The following is an 18,023-nucleotide window of genomic DNA, read 5'->3' as shown; positions in this document are numbered from 1 at the left end:
TTGATCACAGAACCCGCCCACATGGCAGAAGGAGAGAACCTATTCCCCAACATTGTCCTCCACACATGCGCAGAGGTGTGTGTCCACCCTACACATGCACACAAAATAAATGAATAAAACACTATTTTTAAAAAGCTGTACTGTTTGTGTGTTGATATGCATGACATTTAGGGATATCTGGACTGAACAAGGATGTTTCCAGGGCCAGTGACCATGACTGACATCACTGGTTTCTTTTGATCCTTCATTCCTTAAGTGGAGACAGCCACCCTCACATCTCTCCACATCCCTGTTTTCCCTCTAGGGAGGCAGGCCTGGCTGCTTGTTCACCAGTTCAAGGGCTCTGGTAGAATATTACTTTAGCTGTGTAAAGATGTGTTACAGTTGTTTATGCTGCATTTGCTTAACAATGTAAGGATTTATGTTTAATTATGTAAAGATGTGTTATATCTCTTTCTCCTTGCCCGCCTGTGGCACCTGATTGGTCTAATAAAGAGCTGAACAGCTAATAGCTAGGCAGAGAGAAGATAGGCAGGGCTGCCTGGAAGAGAGAATAAGTAGGAGAGAATGAGGTCTGCACCAGGGCAACAAGCTAGGCAGCCACCACTCAGTTAGACTTGAGAAGTAGTGAAAGTTTTAAGATATAGAAGGGAAGGAAGTCAAAAGCCCTGAGGCAGGTGGGCAGTAATGGTGACCTTTAATCCCAGCGCTTGGGAGGTGGAGGCAGGTGGATCTCAGTGAGTTCGAGGCCAGCCTGGTCTACAGAGCGAGTTCCAGGACAGCCAGGGCTGAAGCTATTGCCTGAGGAAGTGTTTGAAGACTTGCTGTATTCTCTGAGAATTACAGGTTCAGCATGATTGGTGCAGGGGATGCATCTTGGCTTGTTTTCTATTTCTGAGCTAAAGTCCATGTGCAAAAGCAACTTGGGGAGAAAAGGATTCTTTGGCTTACAGGAAAAGCAGAGAAACCCTGTCTTGAAAAACAAAAACAAAACAAAAAGCCCTGAGGCAAAAAGTAAATAAAGAGAAATGGGCTAATTTAAGTTAAAATAACTAGCCAGAAATGCACCTAAGCTGGGCTGAGCATTCATAACTAATAAGTCTCTGTGTGATGATTTCGGAGCTGGATGGTGGTCCAAAAGAAAAGGCCTGGTACACAAAGGACCACTGGCAAGACAGAGCACACTCTATTCCCTACGAGGTGCAAAGACGCGGGTATTTAAGCCCTACCGATCATGAACAGCTTTCTCAGGGCTGGGGAGATGGTTCGATTCATAATATGTTTTCCTGTGCAAGCATGAGGACCCCAGTCCAGTCTTCAGAATCCATGTAAAAAGTTGGGCAAAACTACACATGCCTAGAGAGAGACAGATCTTGAGAGCTCATTGGCCAGCCAGCCCAGCTGAAATGGTGAGTTCCTGGCTCAATGAGACACCTCCAAACCCCCGAATCCACCCCACTCTCCCACCCCACCCTACCCCCCCCATCTAAGGCAATAAGGCTGAGAATGATAGAGAAGCTATTGACCAACACCCTGATCTCGCCTCCAATAGGCACACCATGGACACCGGCACCCATACACTCACATGCCTGTAACATGTACCTGCCCACTGTGGGTGGTTCCACCCTGGGTAGGTAGTCCTAGTTGCTACAAAAAAAACCAGGTTGAGCTGGGTGGTGGCGCACGCCTTTAATCACAGCACTTGGGAGGAAGAGGCAGGCAGATCTCTTGAGTTTGAGGCCAGTCTGGTCTATAGAGTGAATTTCAGAACAGCTAGGGGTACATGGAGAAACTCTGTCTCAGGGGAGTCGGGGAAGCAGGCTGGAAGGACTGCAGAGATGGCTGAAGACCCGAATTTGATTTTCAGCACCCACAAAGTGGCTCAACAGTTGCCTATAACTTCTGTTCTAGGGGATCTGATGCCCTCTTCTGACTTCCACAGGGACCAGGACACACTTTCTGAACAGACATACATGCAAAGCAGAACATTCATCCACTTAAAGTGAATTAAGACATAAAATTAGAAAAGAAAGCAAACAGTCTGAGCAAGCCATGGAGAACAAACCTGTAAGTAGCAACCTCCATGGTTCCTTCCTTGAATTCCTGCTTCGGCTTTTCCTGTAAGCCAAAGAATCCTTTTCTCCCCAAGTTGCTTTTGCACATGGACTTTAGCTCAGAAATAGAAAAACAAGCCAAGATGCATCCCCTGCACCACTCATGCTGGACATGTAATTCTCAGAGAATACAGCAAGTCTTCAAACACTTCCTCAGCTCTGTTTTGTCATCTACACACAGTTGGACCTCCAGGGCACGGGCCACTTCTATGTCCAGAATTCAGTACCAAGCGAGCCCTTTCCAAACGCCAGCAGATAGAAGAAAGATTGAAGAGCATTGAGGGGGAGGGTGGTTTCGAAATGTTGGTGCAGAACAACCTCTTTGTGAGTGTGTGCAGTGGCCACAGAAGGCTGCAGCAGACGGGTGGATAGTGGGGGAGGATGGCAGGACAATGGAAGGCTGGGCAGTAGGCAGTGGATACGGCAGGGTGATGGATGGATGGTGAATGGATGACGGTCCACGGGTTTTAGGAGAACGGTGGATGAGTGACGGACTGTGGAAGGGTGATGAATGGATGATAGTCCTTGGATGGACAGTGGATGTGTCATCTCCATGAGAGGAGCATGTGGGGACCAGGGAGTTAAGCAGAGTGGGAAGGCCCTTGTACTCTCTCCATCTTCCTTTCACACCCACAAGGCCATGGCAGGCTGAGCTGGGACCTGGGCAGAAGTGAGATGGGACCACTGAGCCTGTCACCTGAGTTCTAGAGGGAGCTGAGGGACTGCTCTTCACCCGATACTAATATTGTGATTTTATTTGACACAGAGCCTCATGTGGTCCTGGCTGACATCAAACTTCCGGTTAGAAAAGAATGACCTTGAATTTTCAATCTTCCTGCCTCCAACTCCAAGTGGCTTAAAATTATAGGTGTGTCTGCTATGTCCACTTTATGTAGTGATGAGATTCGAACCCAGGGCTTTGTGCATGCTAGGCAAAAGTGAGCTACAGCCCCAGCTCTCTTGCTTTTTTCTCTCTCTCTTTCTTTCTTTCTTTCTTTTGGTTGGAGTCTTTCTGTGTAGCTCAGGCTGGCCTTGAACTATCAGTCCTCCTTTCACAGCCTCTCAAATGCTGGGTGACAGGTGCCTGCTGCCATGTGGGTTTTTCCTCTCTTTTTGGACAAGAAAATCAAGTCCCACTTGGGCGTTTCTTATGAAAAAGTATAGGGTCTCCCACTCCCAAACCCAGGGAGCCTGCTGAGCGCCTGCATTATGTAACCAACCAACCACTTTAAAGGAGGAAATGCCCCCATTTTGAAGCCCTGGAAACCGAAGCCAGAGGACAGCAAGCTGGTCGGACTGATGGGCGTCATAGCTGAGGACCAGGTGCTGTGGCTCTCCAGGAAGCTGCGTCCCATGGGAGGAACCCATGTCCAAAGCTGGATGGCAGTCATTTCCTTCCTGAAATCAACGCCAAGCAGGCACAGCAACCCCGGGCTTGCCATGCACCCCAGATCCCCTTTCCGGAAAGCTTGTCAGCTGGTTTAGCCCCCTGCCCTAGCCCAGGCTTCCTCTTTGGGGGTCGCACCTGGAAGGGGGAGGGCAGGGTGTTCAGGGCAAAGCACTCAGACCTTCAAAAAGATCTTGTCTTTCCAGAGGTCAAAAAAAACCTCAGAGAGTAAGGGCCCAGCCTGTGGGGTGCCAGGAAAGGAAAACCCCAACACCCCTTTCTCCACCCCAGGCCCCAACTTCTCTGTATTTATTTATTTACCTTGGAAAAGGCCCCAAGGCCTAGGCAGGAAACGGGCCAATTCCAGCAGGCTGAGCTGGGGAACAAGGAGCCACATTGTGTTCCCTGACTGCGTTCCCCATCCTGGGCCAGCCACAGAAGCCCTGGGACAGGAGGCAGCATGGGGGCCCAGGCAGGAAGGAGGCGTGGCCCCGAGCTGCCCGCGCTCAGAGCCAGCCCTGTGAAAGGGCTTCTGTGTGGGGTGGGACGGAGGGCTGCAGCTTATGGCACCATTTGGGATGGACCAAGGCTGAGGAAGGAGCAAGGAAGGATGAAGGGATCCCTTCAAGGATCCCTCCAAGGCTAAGATACCCTATGGCTGACCTGTGAGAGCAGGGTGGCGGGAAGAAACTCCAGAGCCGAGCCCTTATGCTTATGGAGTCCAGCCGACAGCCTGTCTCACCAATCTCTGGAAGTCCTTCCATCCACTTCAGGGGCCTTAGAACCTGATGTCATGTGGAGAGGCTTGGAGAACCTAATCCAACTCTAGATTCCGCTTCCCTGAAAAGCCAGTGTATGCACGCATGCATCCATGTACTCATTTGCTCACTTATGCACACAGTCGTCAATTCCTGCAACCATCCCTGTATGCATGCGTTAATGTTTGCACACATTTGTCCATACATTCGTTTATAATCATTCACTCATGCATACATTCATTAATTCATACCTTCATTCATTCATTTGGACATGCATGCAATTCAGGTCTTCCTGTCCACTGGACCACAGTCACCTCTTCACGGCTGCCACACCAGGCACCTCTGTTGACCACTGACAGCAACCTTACTCACTCTTTTTGTAGTCTGTGTTCTCTTATTTCCTATGTTTTTGGAGAAAGCTCAGGCTGTCCTCCAGCCGGCTTCATGGTCAAAGATACATTAAAATTCTGATCCTCTTGCCTCTGTCCCTTGAGTGTTGACATTGCAGGCCTGAACCACCACCCTTGGTTTATGTGGTACAGAAGATGGAACCCAGGCTCTTTGCACGCCAGGCACACCACCAACCAGGCTACTTCCCCAGCCCTAAATATGCCTCTGATAATATCATCTTGACTTTTGTTTTTTATTTTGTTTTTTTGTTTGTTTGGGGGATTTTTTCGTTTGTTTGTTTGGTTGGTTGGTTTTTGGTTTTTTGAGACAGGGTTTCTCTTTGTAGTCCTGGCTGTCCTGAAATTGCTATGTAGTCCAGGCTGACCTTGGATTCAGATCCACCTGTCTCTGCCTCCCAAGCGCTGAGATTAAAAATATGTGCAACCACTGCCCAGCTCTGATAATCTTTTTAAAATTTAGTTTAATTTATTTACTACTTTTGTTTTATGTGCATTGATGTTTTGCCTGTATATTTTTGTGTGAGGGTGTCAGATCCCCTGGAACTGGAGTTACAAACAGCTTTGAGCTGCGATGTGAGAGCTGGGAATTAAACCAGGGTCTTCCAGGATAGCAGCCAGTGCTCTTAACTGCTGAGGCATTTCTCCAGCCCTGATAATGTTATCTTTACCTCAGAAGATCTACAAAAAGCTGGGCAATGGTGGCGCACACCTTTAATCTCAGCACTAGGGAGGCAGAGGCAGGCAGATCTCTGTGAGTTCAAGGCCAACCTGGTCAACAAAGCTACACAGACAAACCCTGTCTTGAAAAACCAAAAAAAAAAAAAAAAAGAAAAAAAAAAGAAAAAAGAAAGAAAAAGAAAAAAAGAAAGAAAGATCAACAAAAACTGGAAGCTGTTGAGTCAGATGACCTAGGGTTTGGTTCCCAGAACACACATGATGGTTCATAGCCATCTGTAACTTCAGTTCTGGGGAACCCAATGCCTTCTTCTAACCTGATGGTCAGCAGATACACATGTGCTATGCATACATACACGAAGGTAAACACTCATATACACTGGCTCCCAAAGAGATTGGCATTATTAGAAGGCGTGGCTTTGTTGGAGGAGGTGGGCTTTGAGGTCTCATATAAGCTCAAACAACACCCAGTATCACAGATCACTTCCTGTTGCCTGCACACGATGGGGCTCTGAGCCCTGTCCCGGCACCGTGTCTGCCTGCACTTTGCCATGTCACGCTGTGATCTGGATCTTCGAGCCGCAGTCTACAGGGAAAGTAAGCTGTTTGGGGCTCCCAGGGACTGAGGATGGAGGAGAGGGTGTCTGCTGCTAACCCGGTGACCAGGGAGGACTAGTGATAGTTGAGTCTATCCGTCCGGAAGACATTGCCCATGGACCTCAGGAACGGAACTAGGATCCAGGCCTGGCGGCACACGCTTGTTTGTGCCAGTACCAGAAGGAAGCTAGAGAAGTACGTTAAGTGTCTTTTTCTATTGTTCTCCAATTTTTTCAAGGATTTGTTGATGTTTTGAAAATGACATTTATTTGGGAGGGGTGTGGAGCATGCCACCACACATATAGAAGTTGGTTCTTTCCACCATGTGGGGGTCCTAATGATGGAATTCAAGTTGCGGCAAGCACCTTTATCTGCTGAGCTGTTTTGTCAGCCCATCTACACCTTGTTTTGAGACTGGGTTTCTCTGTGAGCCTCAGGCTCACCATTGTGGCTAGGCTGCCTGGTCTTCTGATTGTCTCCACCCCCTAATGCTGGCTAGGGTTAGAGGCATATGCAACCATGCCTGACTCTTGTTGGTGCTGAGGATTTGAACTCAGGTCCTCCTCCTTTCATAGCAAATGCATTTACCCACTGAGCCATCTCCCCAGCCTGCAGAATACTCATCTTTTACCAATACAGTCTTTTTTCTATTTTTCTCCTGATTGCATTTCTTCTTATGATTTTTTACTGTGGGAGGGGGAAGACACATGTATGCCAGAATATGTATTTGCAAGTCAGGGGACGGCTCTTTCTAGCATGTGGGTCTCAGTGATTGAAGCCAGGCCATCAGGCTTGGTGTCAAGTGCTTCTATCCACTGAGTTCTTTTATCTCTTTGCAAGCCCTTACACACAGACATCATTACACACAAGAAAGTTCTTAGTGCATTTCCTTTATCTCATCATTCGGGGACTGAAGATGCAGGGTCCCGATGAGTTCAAGGCCAGCCATAGCTACATACAGAGACCCTGTCTTAGAGAAATGAACACATTATCATCACTAAGCTGCCACTGAGCTGTACTCCAGCTCTTGGGTTTTAAAAAGAAGATTTTTTTTTTAATTAGACATGTGGGTGGGGATAGGTGCACGTGAGGGAGGTGCCCTCAGATCTCAGAGACACTGGATTCCCCTGGTGTAGCTGGAACTGAACTCGGTTCTCTGCAGCAGGACCTCTGAGGCACCCCCAGACCTTCATGGGATCTAGACAAGTACTGAGTGTGAACTGCTAAGCTACATCACCAACCCCTAACCCTATTTGTGAGACAAGGTCTCACTATATTGCCCTCGCCAGCCTGCAGCTCACTCTGAAGACCAGGCTGGCCTCCAGCTCAGACATGGGCCTGCTTCTGCCTCCCAGGTGCTTGGTCTAAAAGTGTGTGCCACCATGTCAGGCTGATTCCTTTCATTTATTATTTTGAGACAATGACACTGAGGAAGTTGAGGTCCCTCATTGAACTCATTAATAAAAAATATTTAAGGCAAATGGAAGCTCGAGGCCAGTTTTAAAGAAAACCCCAGGGCTGGAGGTTGATGCAATGGTTGAGAGCACTTGTTGCTCCTGTGAGAACCCAACACACACAGAGCAGTTCATGCCCACCTGTAACTCCAGTTCCAGAGGATCCCACACTTTCTTCTGAGCCCAGAAGGCATCAGGCACACAGAGGACTCACACACATACGTGAGGGCAAAACACTCAGACACTTAAACAAATCTGAAAGAGAGACAGCAAGGCCGGGGAGCTGCAGAGCTTGGCAGCTGCCTTGGAGGACACATTGTCTGAGTTTAACTAGCAAGGAGGTCAGCCACATGATGGACAAGCAACCTCACAGCAGGAAGGGGAGCTTTGGAGAGAGAATGAAAAAAGCCCAGAGAGCCAGGAAAAGCACAGTTAGGCTTTGGGGCCAGCATCCGAAAGAACAGGCAGACAACTACAGGGAAATACCCCTGTCTGAGTCATGGTAGCTTTGAGGGACTGTGTTAGGGGCAGGAATTCTGGGAAGAAAAAGTAAATAATCTCATTAAAGACTAGTTATTCCTCCTACCTCTTCATATGGCTTCTGGTGAAGCTGCTGTCCTGAGAAGTGGTCCCTTGGCCAGATGATGCCCAGTCCAGATGGATCAGACCTAAGGGCAGGCAGACAGTGGCAGGCCAGCATCCTGGAGTAGGTTCTTCTCCTCTCCAAATCAACTGTACTGCCAGAGATTCACTGAGCTGTGCCATCCAGCCTTGAATTCACTTTGTAGTCCAGACAGGCTTTGAAGGCTCTATCTCAGTGGTTCTCAAGCTGTGGGTCACAACCGCATTCACAGTGGTCACCTAAGACCATCGGAAAACAGAGGTTTTACATTGTGATTCACAACAATAGCAATATTGCAATTATGAAGTAGCAACAAAAATAATTTTATGGTTGAGGGGGTCACCACAATAGGAGGGACTGAATTAAAGGGTCATAGCATTAGGAAGGTTTTGCTTCGGCCTCCTGAGTACCCTAGGGTTCCAGGCACACACCACCCTGTCTCTTGAGAAGCCCACATTCACCACTCCAGTGTGTATGTTTGTCTTATAGCCAGCTTCCTCCCAATTCTTTATGTAGTTGTCTTTGAATTTTTTCTTTGACAACAACGAGACCCTGGAAAACACTGGCCAAGGCCCTCACGCGTCAGGGCCTTCACTCCTCTCAGCAGGCCCTCATACTGCTTCCCAAGCCATTACTCCCCATTTATCCTGACCCTCCAGTATTCTCCCACGGTGGTGCTAACGTCATCATGTCGGCCCCACATGAACGGCCACCTTCGTTTGTGTAAGCATTGCAGCTCAGATGGAAAGGTATTCAGGCAATTGGGAGCCAAGGAAGGCCGAAGGTGACAGCAAGCCTCGATAGCAGCTTACAGCCCTGCTCCAGGGAGCCCTGCCCCAGTGGCTCCGGTTCCCTGACTGTAACAACTCTGATCCGCTGGGGGAAGGTTCTGGTTCCAGCAAAAAGGTCTCACTCAAACCTCATTCAAGAGAAGTATTGGGAGAGAAGAACCCAGGCTGGGGTAGAAGACAGCAGCAAAATCGGGCTTCTTAGGAGCGGAGTTTTTCAGGATGGGGATTGGTCAAATTTCAGTCCCTGAGCTCAGATTGGCTAGATCCCATGCTCAGGGATTAGTTGGTTTTCTGCTCAGGGTCTGGGCAGATTTGGCTCTGGTTTCAGGGCCAAAGTGTGTTTCTTTCACTGGTCCCTTTTAGCCTTTTGGCTCTAATTTTAGGGCCAGGGTGTATTTCTCTAACTGGCTCTGATTCTAGGGATACAGTGTTTCCTTGGCTCTGATTTCAGGACCAAAGTTTCTTTGGCTCTGCTCAGGGTGTTTCTTTGGCTGGAGCTTTCCCCCTACAGCTTGTTTGAGTATGTGTACCCCTGTCCTGGAACTCCCTATGTAGACCAGGCTGGCCTCAAACTCACAGAGATACTCCTGCCTCTGCCTCCTGAGTGCTGGGAATAAAGGTGTGTGCCACCACATCTGGCTCTTTCTTTCACATTTATTTATTTGGCGTGGGGGGTTGAGATACACATGCCTACATACCTCAGCAGCGGATTGGAGGCCAGCAGACAACTTTACAGTATATGTTCTCTTCATCCTCTCTGTGGACTGAACTCAGGTCCTCAGGCTTGGTGACAAGTTCCTTTACCCAATGATCTATCACACACACACACACACACACACACACACACACACACACACACACACACGGTTCCAAGCACCTTTACCCAATGAGTCATAATAACACGTGTGCACAAGCACACCATTGCAGGCAGGCACCACACCCTTTCCCCCTTTTTTGAAACAGGATGTAGCTACACACCGTAGTTAGCCTTGAAATCATGCAAGTCCTCCTGCCTCAGCCTAAAGAGTGCTGGGATTACAGGTGTGTACTGCCACATCCTGGTTATCTAAGAGCTATCTGCCTCCTATCGTTGCCACCTCCACGGACTAGTTCTCGATCACTGAATTTCCAACTTAGATCCAAACCCGAGCAGCTCTAACTGCTCAGACTAGATGGGAAAGACCTCGGATGGGGCTTGGGATAGCAAAGTTTATCCCTCCTGGGGGTGAACTCCTGCGGCTAGCCAGCCAAAGTGGAGGACTCTTTGGCAAAGCCAGCAAGTCCAGCCAGGCCCTGGCAAATATTACTGGGAAAAGATGAGGCCCTGGCAAAGACTGGGTGCCCCTCCCACCACGCTGATTCCCAGCGTGGGCTGTCTGCCACCCCAGAGGAGGGCTGCTGTCCTTTAGGGAGAGGCTTGCTAGTGGACTACGGGCCTAAGGCACTAGCCACAACCTCAGGGAGTGTGGGCATCCCTAGGGCAGCTAGAGGGTTCTCTGCCTGGCTTTTTGAGGCCCCTCCGGCCTGGGAAGGGCTGTGGAAGTTGGCAGGGCCTCTTTCCTCCCAGCTAACTCAGCAGCTGAGGCTTTTTTTTTTTTCCACCCGCCCAGGCCACTGCTGAACTGGATAAATAAGCAAGAGTGTCCAACGTCAACGAAACAGGAGCTCGCTGAAGCCTCAGCTGCACAAAAGCTGCTTTGAGCAGAGGCAGGCAGGAGGCGCCCAGGCCGTCGGGGCTCCCCCCAGCCCAGCCAGGCTACACTTGGCCTGCTTGCTCGCCCACGCCTTTTCCCAGCAGAGCCCCTGGCCTGCTCTGCTCGCTGGGGATCCCGCCTGCTCCCAGAGGAATCTGTTTCTCGCTCCCCGCTCCCCGTGCTAGAAGGCACTTGCCCCTTTATAACGCTTCCCTTGGCTCCCTGTTGCCCCAGGGGTTCCCCACTTCTGTCTGGGGACCTCCACTTTACTCCACCAATGCCTCTGCCAAACATGTTGCTCCTCTCCCTTCCTCCTCCTCCTCCTCCTCTTCCTCCTCCTCCTTCCCCTCTCTTTCTTCCTCCCTCCCCTTCCTCTACCCCCCACTCCTCAGTTTTTCTTCTTTTTGGTGTTTTAAGACATAGTCTCTTGTGGCCCAAGCTGATCTCAAATTCCCTATGTAGCTGAGAATGATTTAAATTCATGATCTTCCTGCCTCAGCCTCCCAAGTTCTGGAATTAGTTGTGTATCCATGATGCTCATGTGAATTAAACGGGATGCAAATGCATTCTTAATAAATGGTGGTTACATTTAAGCTCATTACATCCTATCTCTAGTGTGTAACATTAATACATTGGTCAGTTCTGGTTATTAGCAATTTAATTTTGTAGTATGACATTTGCATTTTAGTTGCAAGATATTCATTATTTGGACCCAGCATGATAATGACTTCATAAGTATATTATATTCATATGCTAAAACTTGAGTTATATTCTTTTGTTTTGTTTTGTTTTTCGAGACAGGGTTTCTCTGTATTGCTTTGGAGCCTGTCCTGGCACTCACTCTGGAGACCAGGCTGGCCTCAAACTCACAGAGATCCACCTGCCTCTGCCTCCTGGCTGCTGGGATTAAAGGCGTGTGCCACCACCACCTGGTCTAGCTATATTCTTAAAATATGTGTGACTTGGAGCAGGAGAGATGGCTCAGTGGTTGAGACCGTGGCTGCTCTTGTGGAAGACTCTAGTTGGGTTTCCATGTTAGGTCACTCACAACCACCTGTAATTCCAGCCTCCAAGTCATCTCATGCCCTCTTCTGGCCTACAAGGGTACCTGCACTCATGTGGCACACACCGTTAATCCCAGCACTCGGGAGGCAGAAACAGGCAGATTTCTATGAGTTCCAGGCCAGCCAGGGCTACACAGAGAAACCATTAATAAAAGGAAATCTTTTAGTGTTGGTAAGATGGTTCTCAGGTTAATGTGCCTGCTGCCAAGCTGACGACCTGAGTTCTGTTCCCAAGAGTCACACACTGGAGAGAAGAACCAGCTCCTGCAAGCTGCCCTTTGACCCTGTATGTGCATTGTGCCATACACACTGCAGCAGGTATATGCCCCTGCCCCATAAATAAATACATGGAACAAAATTTAGAAATACTTTAAGCATTTTTCGACAGTTTCACTATGTAGACCAGGCTGGCCTCATAGGAGTTTACTTGTCTCTGCCTCCTGAATGCTGGGATTAAAGTTGTAGTTCCACTAACATCTTTTCTTAAAGTGTGTGTGTGTGTGTGTGTGTGTGTGTGTGTGTTGGGAGAGGCAGTTTTTGTGTGTGTGAACGTAGCCATATATGTATGAAGAGGTTATAGGACAACCTTGGGTTTGAGTCATGACTTTGTTGTTGTTTACTACCACGCTCACTAGGCTAGTCAGCCTGGTAGCTTCTGGGAACTCTCCTGTCTCCACCTTCCCAGCTCCCTGCAGAAGCATTGGGATTACAGGTGCTGGCTGCCACACCTGCCTTCCCATGGCATCTGGAGATTTGAACTCAGGTCCTCACACTTATAGAGCAAGTGTTTTAGCCATCGAGCTGCCTTCCCCGCCCTCTTTAAGCAGTTTTAATGGTCCCTCTCATTCAGACATTCTTTTTACACAATGGACATTTATAGGCGCCAACTCCAGGCCAGGTGCCAAAGCCTTGTGGGGCATGGCACAGTGCCTTTCTCCTGAAGCTCCCAGGTTTTGTAGAGAGCAGGCTTTGGAGCAGCTGGCTATACTCTCCAGTGGGGTGTGGGGTAGACTCATCCTGACAGAGGCTATATCAGAGCTGAGGTGGGGTCTGGCGGAGGGGGGTATGGGCTCACCCTTGAAGGGAGGGTGACTGGTGGTTACATTGTAAGAAAGGCCTCTGGGAGGGTTGGAGGCAGGGAGTGGCGAGGGTGGGAATTCAGGACAGAAGGCTGTCCCTTCCCAGAGTGGGCCCCTAGCCAAGGCCCCTAGGAAGGCTGGCATCTTCCAGGGAGGTGGAGCTTCGGGGTCTCCCAGTGGGCGTGGGCACCGATGGTGACCTCCTTCCATCCCTGCCCTTCTCATCATCTCCCTTTCACTGTGTGCCTGAGGTATTGTTCCTCTTTTGTAAAGAGGGGGATCGGGTAACAAAGCCGGGTGGGTGGGCAGGCAGCCCAAGGGGCCTCTTCTCTTCTCTCTCCAGGCAGCATCTACGCTGAAGGGTAGGCAGTTAGGCAATGTCCCATACTCACGAATACACCTCTGACTTCCCAGGAGCTGGGCTGTTGCCATAGTGACAGGCAGGCCTTGCATCCCACTGGCCGTGAAGTACCCTCCCCACTATGGTTGCCAGAGTAAGGGCCCCTAACTCTTTTGCATCCTGAAGTTGGAGGTAGGGACATACAAAATAGGGCTCCCAGGCCAGGCTCTGTCTCCTCCCTGGCTGTGAGGAAAGGACAACTCCAGAGAGCCCCAGTCATTCTGACAGGTGTTCAGGAGGCAGGGCTAAACCTTGAGATCAGAAATAAATGCACATTGACTCTGGTGCCTGGGGTGGCTGTAGGTGCTCCGAAAAAAAGAAGGGAAAGACGGGCAGAGGGACTATGGGGTGGGGACACTGGGGACCCCAGAGCTGAGCCTTCAGCTCAGTTCAGAAGAGGAGGGGCCTGCCCCTAGGAGGTGATGTTTGAGTCTATTATGATAGATGGAATGAGAGAGGAAAGACATTGAGGAGTTCCTGAAATTAAACAACTCAGCCTGGCAGTGGTGGGCGCACACCTTTAATCCCAGCACTCAGGAGGCAGAGGCAGGAGGATCTCTTCGAGTTCAAGGCAAGTCTGGTCTACAAAGGGAGTTCCAGGACAGCCAGGGCTACTCAGAGAAACCCTGTCTCGAAAGAGCAAAGCAACAACAACAACCAAACCTTAGAGAATGGAGGAGTGAGACTAGGTCCTGGGGTAGGGGCTGGGGGGGGAGTACGAAGAGAGGGAGGGGCTTCACCTGAAAGGGCTTCTGAGGACGGCACCCCCAGGGATATTCCTGTCTCCCAGCAGGATGATCACAAGTGTGTATTACACTGCCTGGCTTTGTATATAGATGCTGGGATTCGAACTCAGGTCCTCATGTTTGCCCAGAAAGTTCTTGACTGCCTAAGCCATCCCATGTTTAGGGTCTTGCAGCGGTACCTCTGGGGACTGCCAGGGCTGAGTGTGTTGTACAGGGCTGGCTGCATCTTCCAAAACCCCTCCTCTTCAGTCCTTTCAGAGGTGGAGGGGCTGGGCACATGCCAGTGACAGCATATGTTCTTTGTGGCTGCCGAGCTGCAGCTCAGCCAGCTCTCAGGGAGCTGAGACAGTGGGAAATGACTACCCCATTTTCTCACTGTGGCCATCAGCACTGTCCCATCTCCTTCCTGAATCCCAGCTCTAAATATAGAGGGAGGATATTGGTCAAGCCGGAACACTTTGGCATCTGACTTTCCGTGAGTATGAGTGTGTGTGTGTGTGTGTGTGTGTGTGTGTGTGTGTGTAAGAGGGAGACAGACAGACCGGCAGACAGGCAACTTCAAGCAGTGAAACAGAACGCCTGCCAGTCCTGATCCCTAGGAGGCTTGTGAGTCTGAGTAAATACTTTCACCTTCAAACTTGTACAGTGGCCACCCGCTTTCCTGTAGGACCATCATGAGGCTGAAAATATCACTATGAAATGCCTGGCTCGGGCAGGAAGTGGTGCATGCCTGTCATCCCAGCACTTGGGTAGTGGAAGCAGGGGGGTGAGAAGTTCAAGGTCAGCCTTTGATGCCAGCTTGGACTACACCGGAAGTAGTCTCAGAAACATATGGGGAGTTGAGATGAGCCAGGGGTTAAGAGTACTGGCTGCTCTTCCAGAGGACCTGGGTTCAATTCCCAGCACCTACCTTACAGTTCCAAAGCACTCTTCTGGCCTCCTAAGTCACCAGGCACACACACACACACAGTACACAGACATACACACAGGCAAAACACCCATACACATAAATAAGAAAATTTGAAAAAAAAAGCAAAGCAAGACAACAACAGCGAAATAAACAAAAGGAGAGCCCAGAGATGGCTCAGCATAAGGGTCATGATGACCTAAGATCAGTGGGCAGGTCCCATATGGTGTTAGGAGAGAACTGAGTCCCCCAAATTGTCCTCATGAGCATGCAGTTTTCTGAGTGTGCAAATCTGTGCTTGCATGTCACACACACACACACACACACTCACACTCACACGGGTGTGTATATGTGTAATTAAATTAATGAAAACCAAACCACCAAAGCTTAATCTGGGCAAGCAGATTAGCTGTTAGTATACTCGTCTAGTATACATGAGGCTCTCTGGGTCATTCACTCCTAGAACAAATGTGGTGGCGACCCTTGGGAGGCAGGAGGATCAGGAGTTCAAAGTGAGCTCGAGGCCAGCGAGACCCTGTCTCATAAACAACACAATCAACAAAAGCACCCTGAAAAGGAGGAGGGGGAAGAAGAGGACAGGGTCCTTGCCTGGGGCTTGGAGACCTTAGGGTGACCCCTTCCACCTGGGAAGAATAGGGCACACCTGACGTAGGGAAGGCGTGCTCCCGGGGGCAGTAGAGTCTGCAAAGGAACGGAAAGGAGACGTCGCCCACACATCTCCTGCGTGGCAGGGAGGCGCGGCACCTTTAAAGCTCGGCGAGGGCGTGCCCGGCGAGACGGCCCCGCCCCCGGGCGTGTCTTCGCACTGGCCACGCCCTCAGAGTTCGGCGCTGCGGCGGCTGGAGCCGGAGACCGCGCCGGCTCTGGTCGAGCGGCGGCGGCGGTGGCGGTGGCGGCGCGGCAGCGGCTGTTCCTTGACGAGCCGCAGATCCCGGGACGGGATGGAGCGGCGGCGAGTGAGAGCGCCGCGGGGCGATGCGGCCACGCTGCTCCGCGGGGCGCTGCTGCTGTGGCAGCTGCTGGCACGGGCGGCGGCGCTGGAGATCGGCCGCTTCGATCCGGAGCGCGGCCGCGGTCCTGCACCGTGTCAGGCGGTGGAGATCCCCATGTGCCGGGGTATCGGCTACAACTTGACCCGCATGCCTAACCTGCTGGGCCACACGTCGCAGGGCGAGGCGGCTGCGCAGCTGGCCGAGTTCGCGCCTCTTGTGCAGTACGGCTGCCACAGCCACCTGCGCTTCTTCCTCTGCTCGCTTTACGCCCCCATGTGCACCGACCAGGTCTCCACTCCCATCCCCGCTTGCCGGCCCATGTGCGAGCAAGCTCGCCTGCGCTGCGCCCCCATCATGGAGCAATTCAATTTCGGCTGGCCCGACTCGCTCGACTGCGCCCGGCTCCCCACGCGCAACGACCCGCACGCGCTCTGCATGGAGGCACCCGAGAACGCTACCGCAGGCCCCACAGAACCCCATAAGGGCCTGGGCATGTTACCTGTGGCACCTCGGCCTGCGAGACCACCGGGAGATTCAGCTCCAGGTCCCGGCAGCGGTGGCACCTGTGACAACCCCGAGAAGTTCCAGTACGTGGAGAAGAGTCGCTCGTGCGCTCCGCGCTGCGGGCCGGGCGTCGAGGTGTTCTGGTCTCGGCGCGACAAGGACTTCGCGCTCGTCTGGATGGCCGTGTGGTCTGCGTTGTGTTTCTTCTCCACAGCTTTCACCGTCTTCACCTTTCTGCTGGAGCCTCACCGATTCCAGTACCCCGAGCGCCCCATTATCTTTCTTTCCATGTGCTACAACGTCTACTCCTTGGCTTTCCTGATCCGAGCGGTGGCAGGTGCACAGAGTGTGGCCTGTGACCAGGAGGCGGGGGCCCTGTATGTGATCCAGGAGGGCCTGGAAAACACAGGCTGCACCCTGGTCTTTCTGTTGCTCTATTACTTCGGTATGGCCAGCTCACTTTGGTGGGTGGTTTTGACTCTCACCTGGTTCCTGGCTGCAGGCAAAAAATGGGGCCATGAGGCCATTGAGGCCCATGGCAGCTACTTCCACATGGCAGCTTGGGGCCTGCCAGCTCTCAAGACCATCGTAGTCCTGACGCTGCGCAAGGTGGCCGGAGATGAGCTGACTGGGCTCTGCTATGTAGCCAGCATGGACCCCGCAGCCCTCACTGGCTTTGTGTTGGTACCCCTCTCTTGCTACCTGGTACTCGGCACCAGTTTCCTCTTGACCGGTTTTGTGGCTCTCTTCCATATCCGCAAAATCATGAAAACAGGTGGCACCAACACAGAGAAGCTGGAGAAGTTGATGGTCAAGATCGGAGTCTTCTCTATCCTTTACACCGTGCCGGCCACCTGCGTCATTGTCTGCTATGTTTACGAGCGCCTCAACATGGACTTCTGGCGCCTTCGGGCCACTGAGCAAGCATGCACTGCGGCCACTGTGCCTGGAGGCCGAAGAGACTGCTCGCTGCCAGGGGGCTCGGTGCCCACTGTGGCTGTCTTCATGCTCAAAATCTTCATGTCCTTAGTGGTGGGCATCACCAGTGGAGTCTGGGTTTGGAGTTCCAAGACTTTCCAGACATGGCAGAGCCTGTGCTACCGAAAAATGGCAGCTGGCCGAGCCCGGGCCAAGGCCTGCCGGGCCCCAGGGGGCTATGGCCGTGGTACCCACTGCCACTACAAGGGCCCCACGGTGGTCTTGCACATGAGTAAGACAGATCCCTCTCTGGAGAACCCCACACACCTCTAGAGACATAGGCTTGGCTATGGGCTATGGCTGCTCCCTCCTTGCCCTCCCCTCCCCCCTCAGAGACAGCTGAGTAACAGCTGCCCAGCTGTCAAAGTCAGGCAAGTGAGATACAGGGGGCTAAGGACTAGGGGGGTGTCCCAGTAAGGCTGATAGCCTTGTTCTTGCAGGGAGCTGGCCTAGTTGTGGCCCCAGAGGGTCTTAGGATAAGAAGAGGCAGAAAAGGGCAGGGTCCAGTGCGGAGTTTATTTAATGATGTAATTTATTGTGGCATTTCTCTGGAAGCTGTGACTGGAATAAACCCTCATGTGGCACTGTTGTGTCCTATCTGGGCTGGAAGGAGGGAAGACAAGACGGAAGCGAGAGAAGCTACATAAACAGAGCTGGGGTGAGAGGCCATGAGGCTCATCCCCTGACCGGTTTTCTGGCTCCCTCCCTGTGAAGGAGAGGAGGGAGCCATGGGTATCTGTATTATAGGAGCCCTAGACTCCGTGTGTGTGTGTGTGTTGTGTGTGTGTGTGTGTGTGTGTGCTCCTCCCACCTGTCTCAAGATTGAGACC

At 51.3% G+C, this 18,023-nt stretch overlaps 1 protein-coding gene across 1 annotated transcript; it reads left to right on the top strand.

Moving 5' to 3' along the window:
* The first annotated feature begins 8,705 nt into the window (after positions 1-8,705).
* On the top strand, positions 8,706-17,466 carry Fzd9 (frizzled class receptor 9). The gene is made up of 2 exons (XM_027416268.2): positions 8,706-8,740; positions 15,372-17,466. The coding sequence occupies exons 1-2, from the start codon at positions 8,706-8,708 to the stop codon at positions 17,464-17,466; spliced, it is 2,130 nt and encodes a 709-aa protein (XP_027272069.1).
* Positions 17,467-18,023: the final 557 nt, after the last annotated feature.

The sequence above is a fragment of the Cricetulus griseus genome, chromosome 4 (assembly GCF_003668045.3).
Source record: "Cricetulus griseus strain 17A/GY chromosome 4, alternate assembly CriGri-PICRH-1.0, whole genome shotgun sequence".
Classification (NCBI taxonomy): domain Eukaryota; kingdom Metazoa; phylum Chordata; class Mammalia; order Rodentia; family Cricetidae; genus Cricetulus; species Cricetulus griseus.
The sequence above is the reverse complement of the archived record's forward strand: the minus strand, read 5'-3'. Positions and strand labels throughout refer to the sequence as shown.

Coding starts and splice junctions, on each gene's coding strand:
- Fzd9 (XM_027416268.2), top strand. CDS start 8,706: ATGTCGGCCCCACATGAACGGCCACCTTCGTTTGT. Junction 8,741..15,371: donor GAACGGCCACCTTCGTTTGT/GTAAGCATTGCA, acceptor CACCTGACGTAG/GGAAGGCGTGCTCCCGGGGG.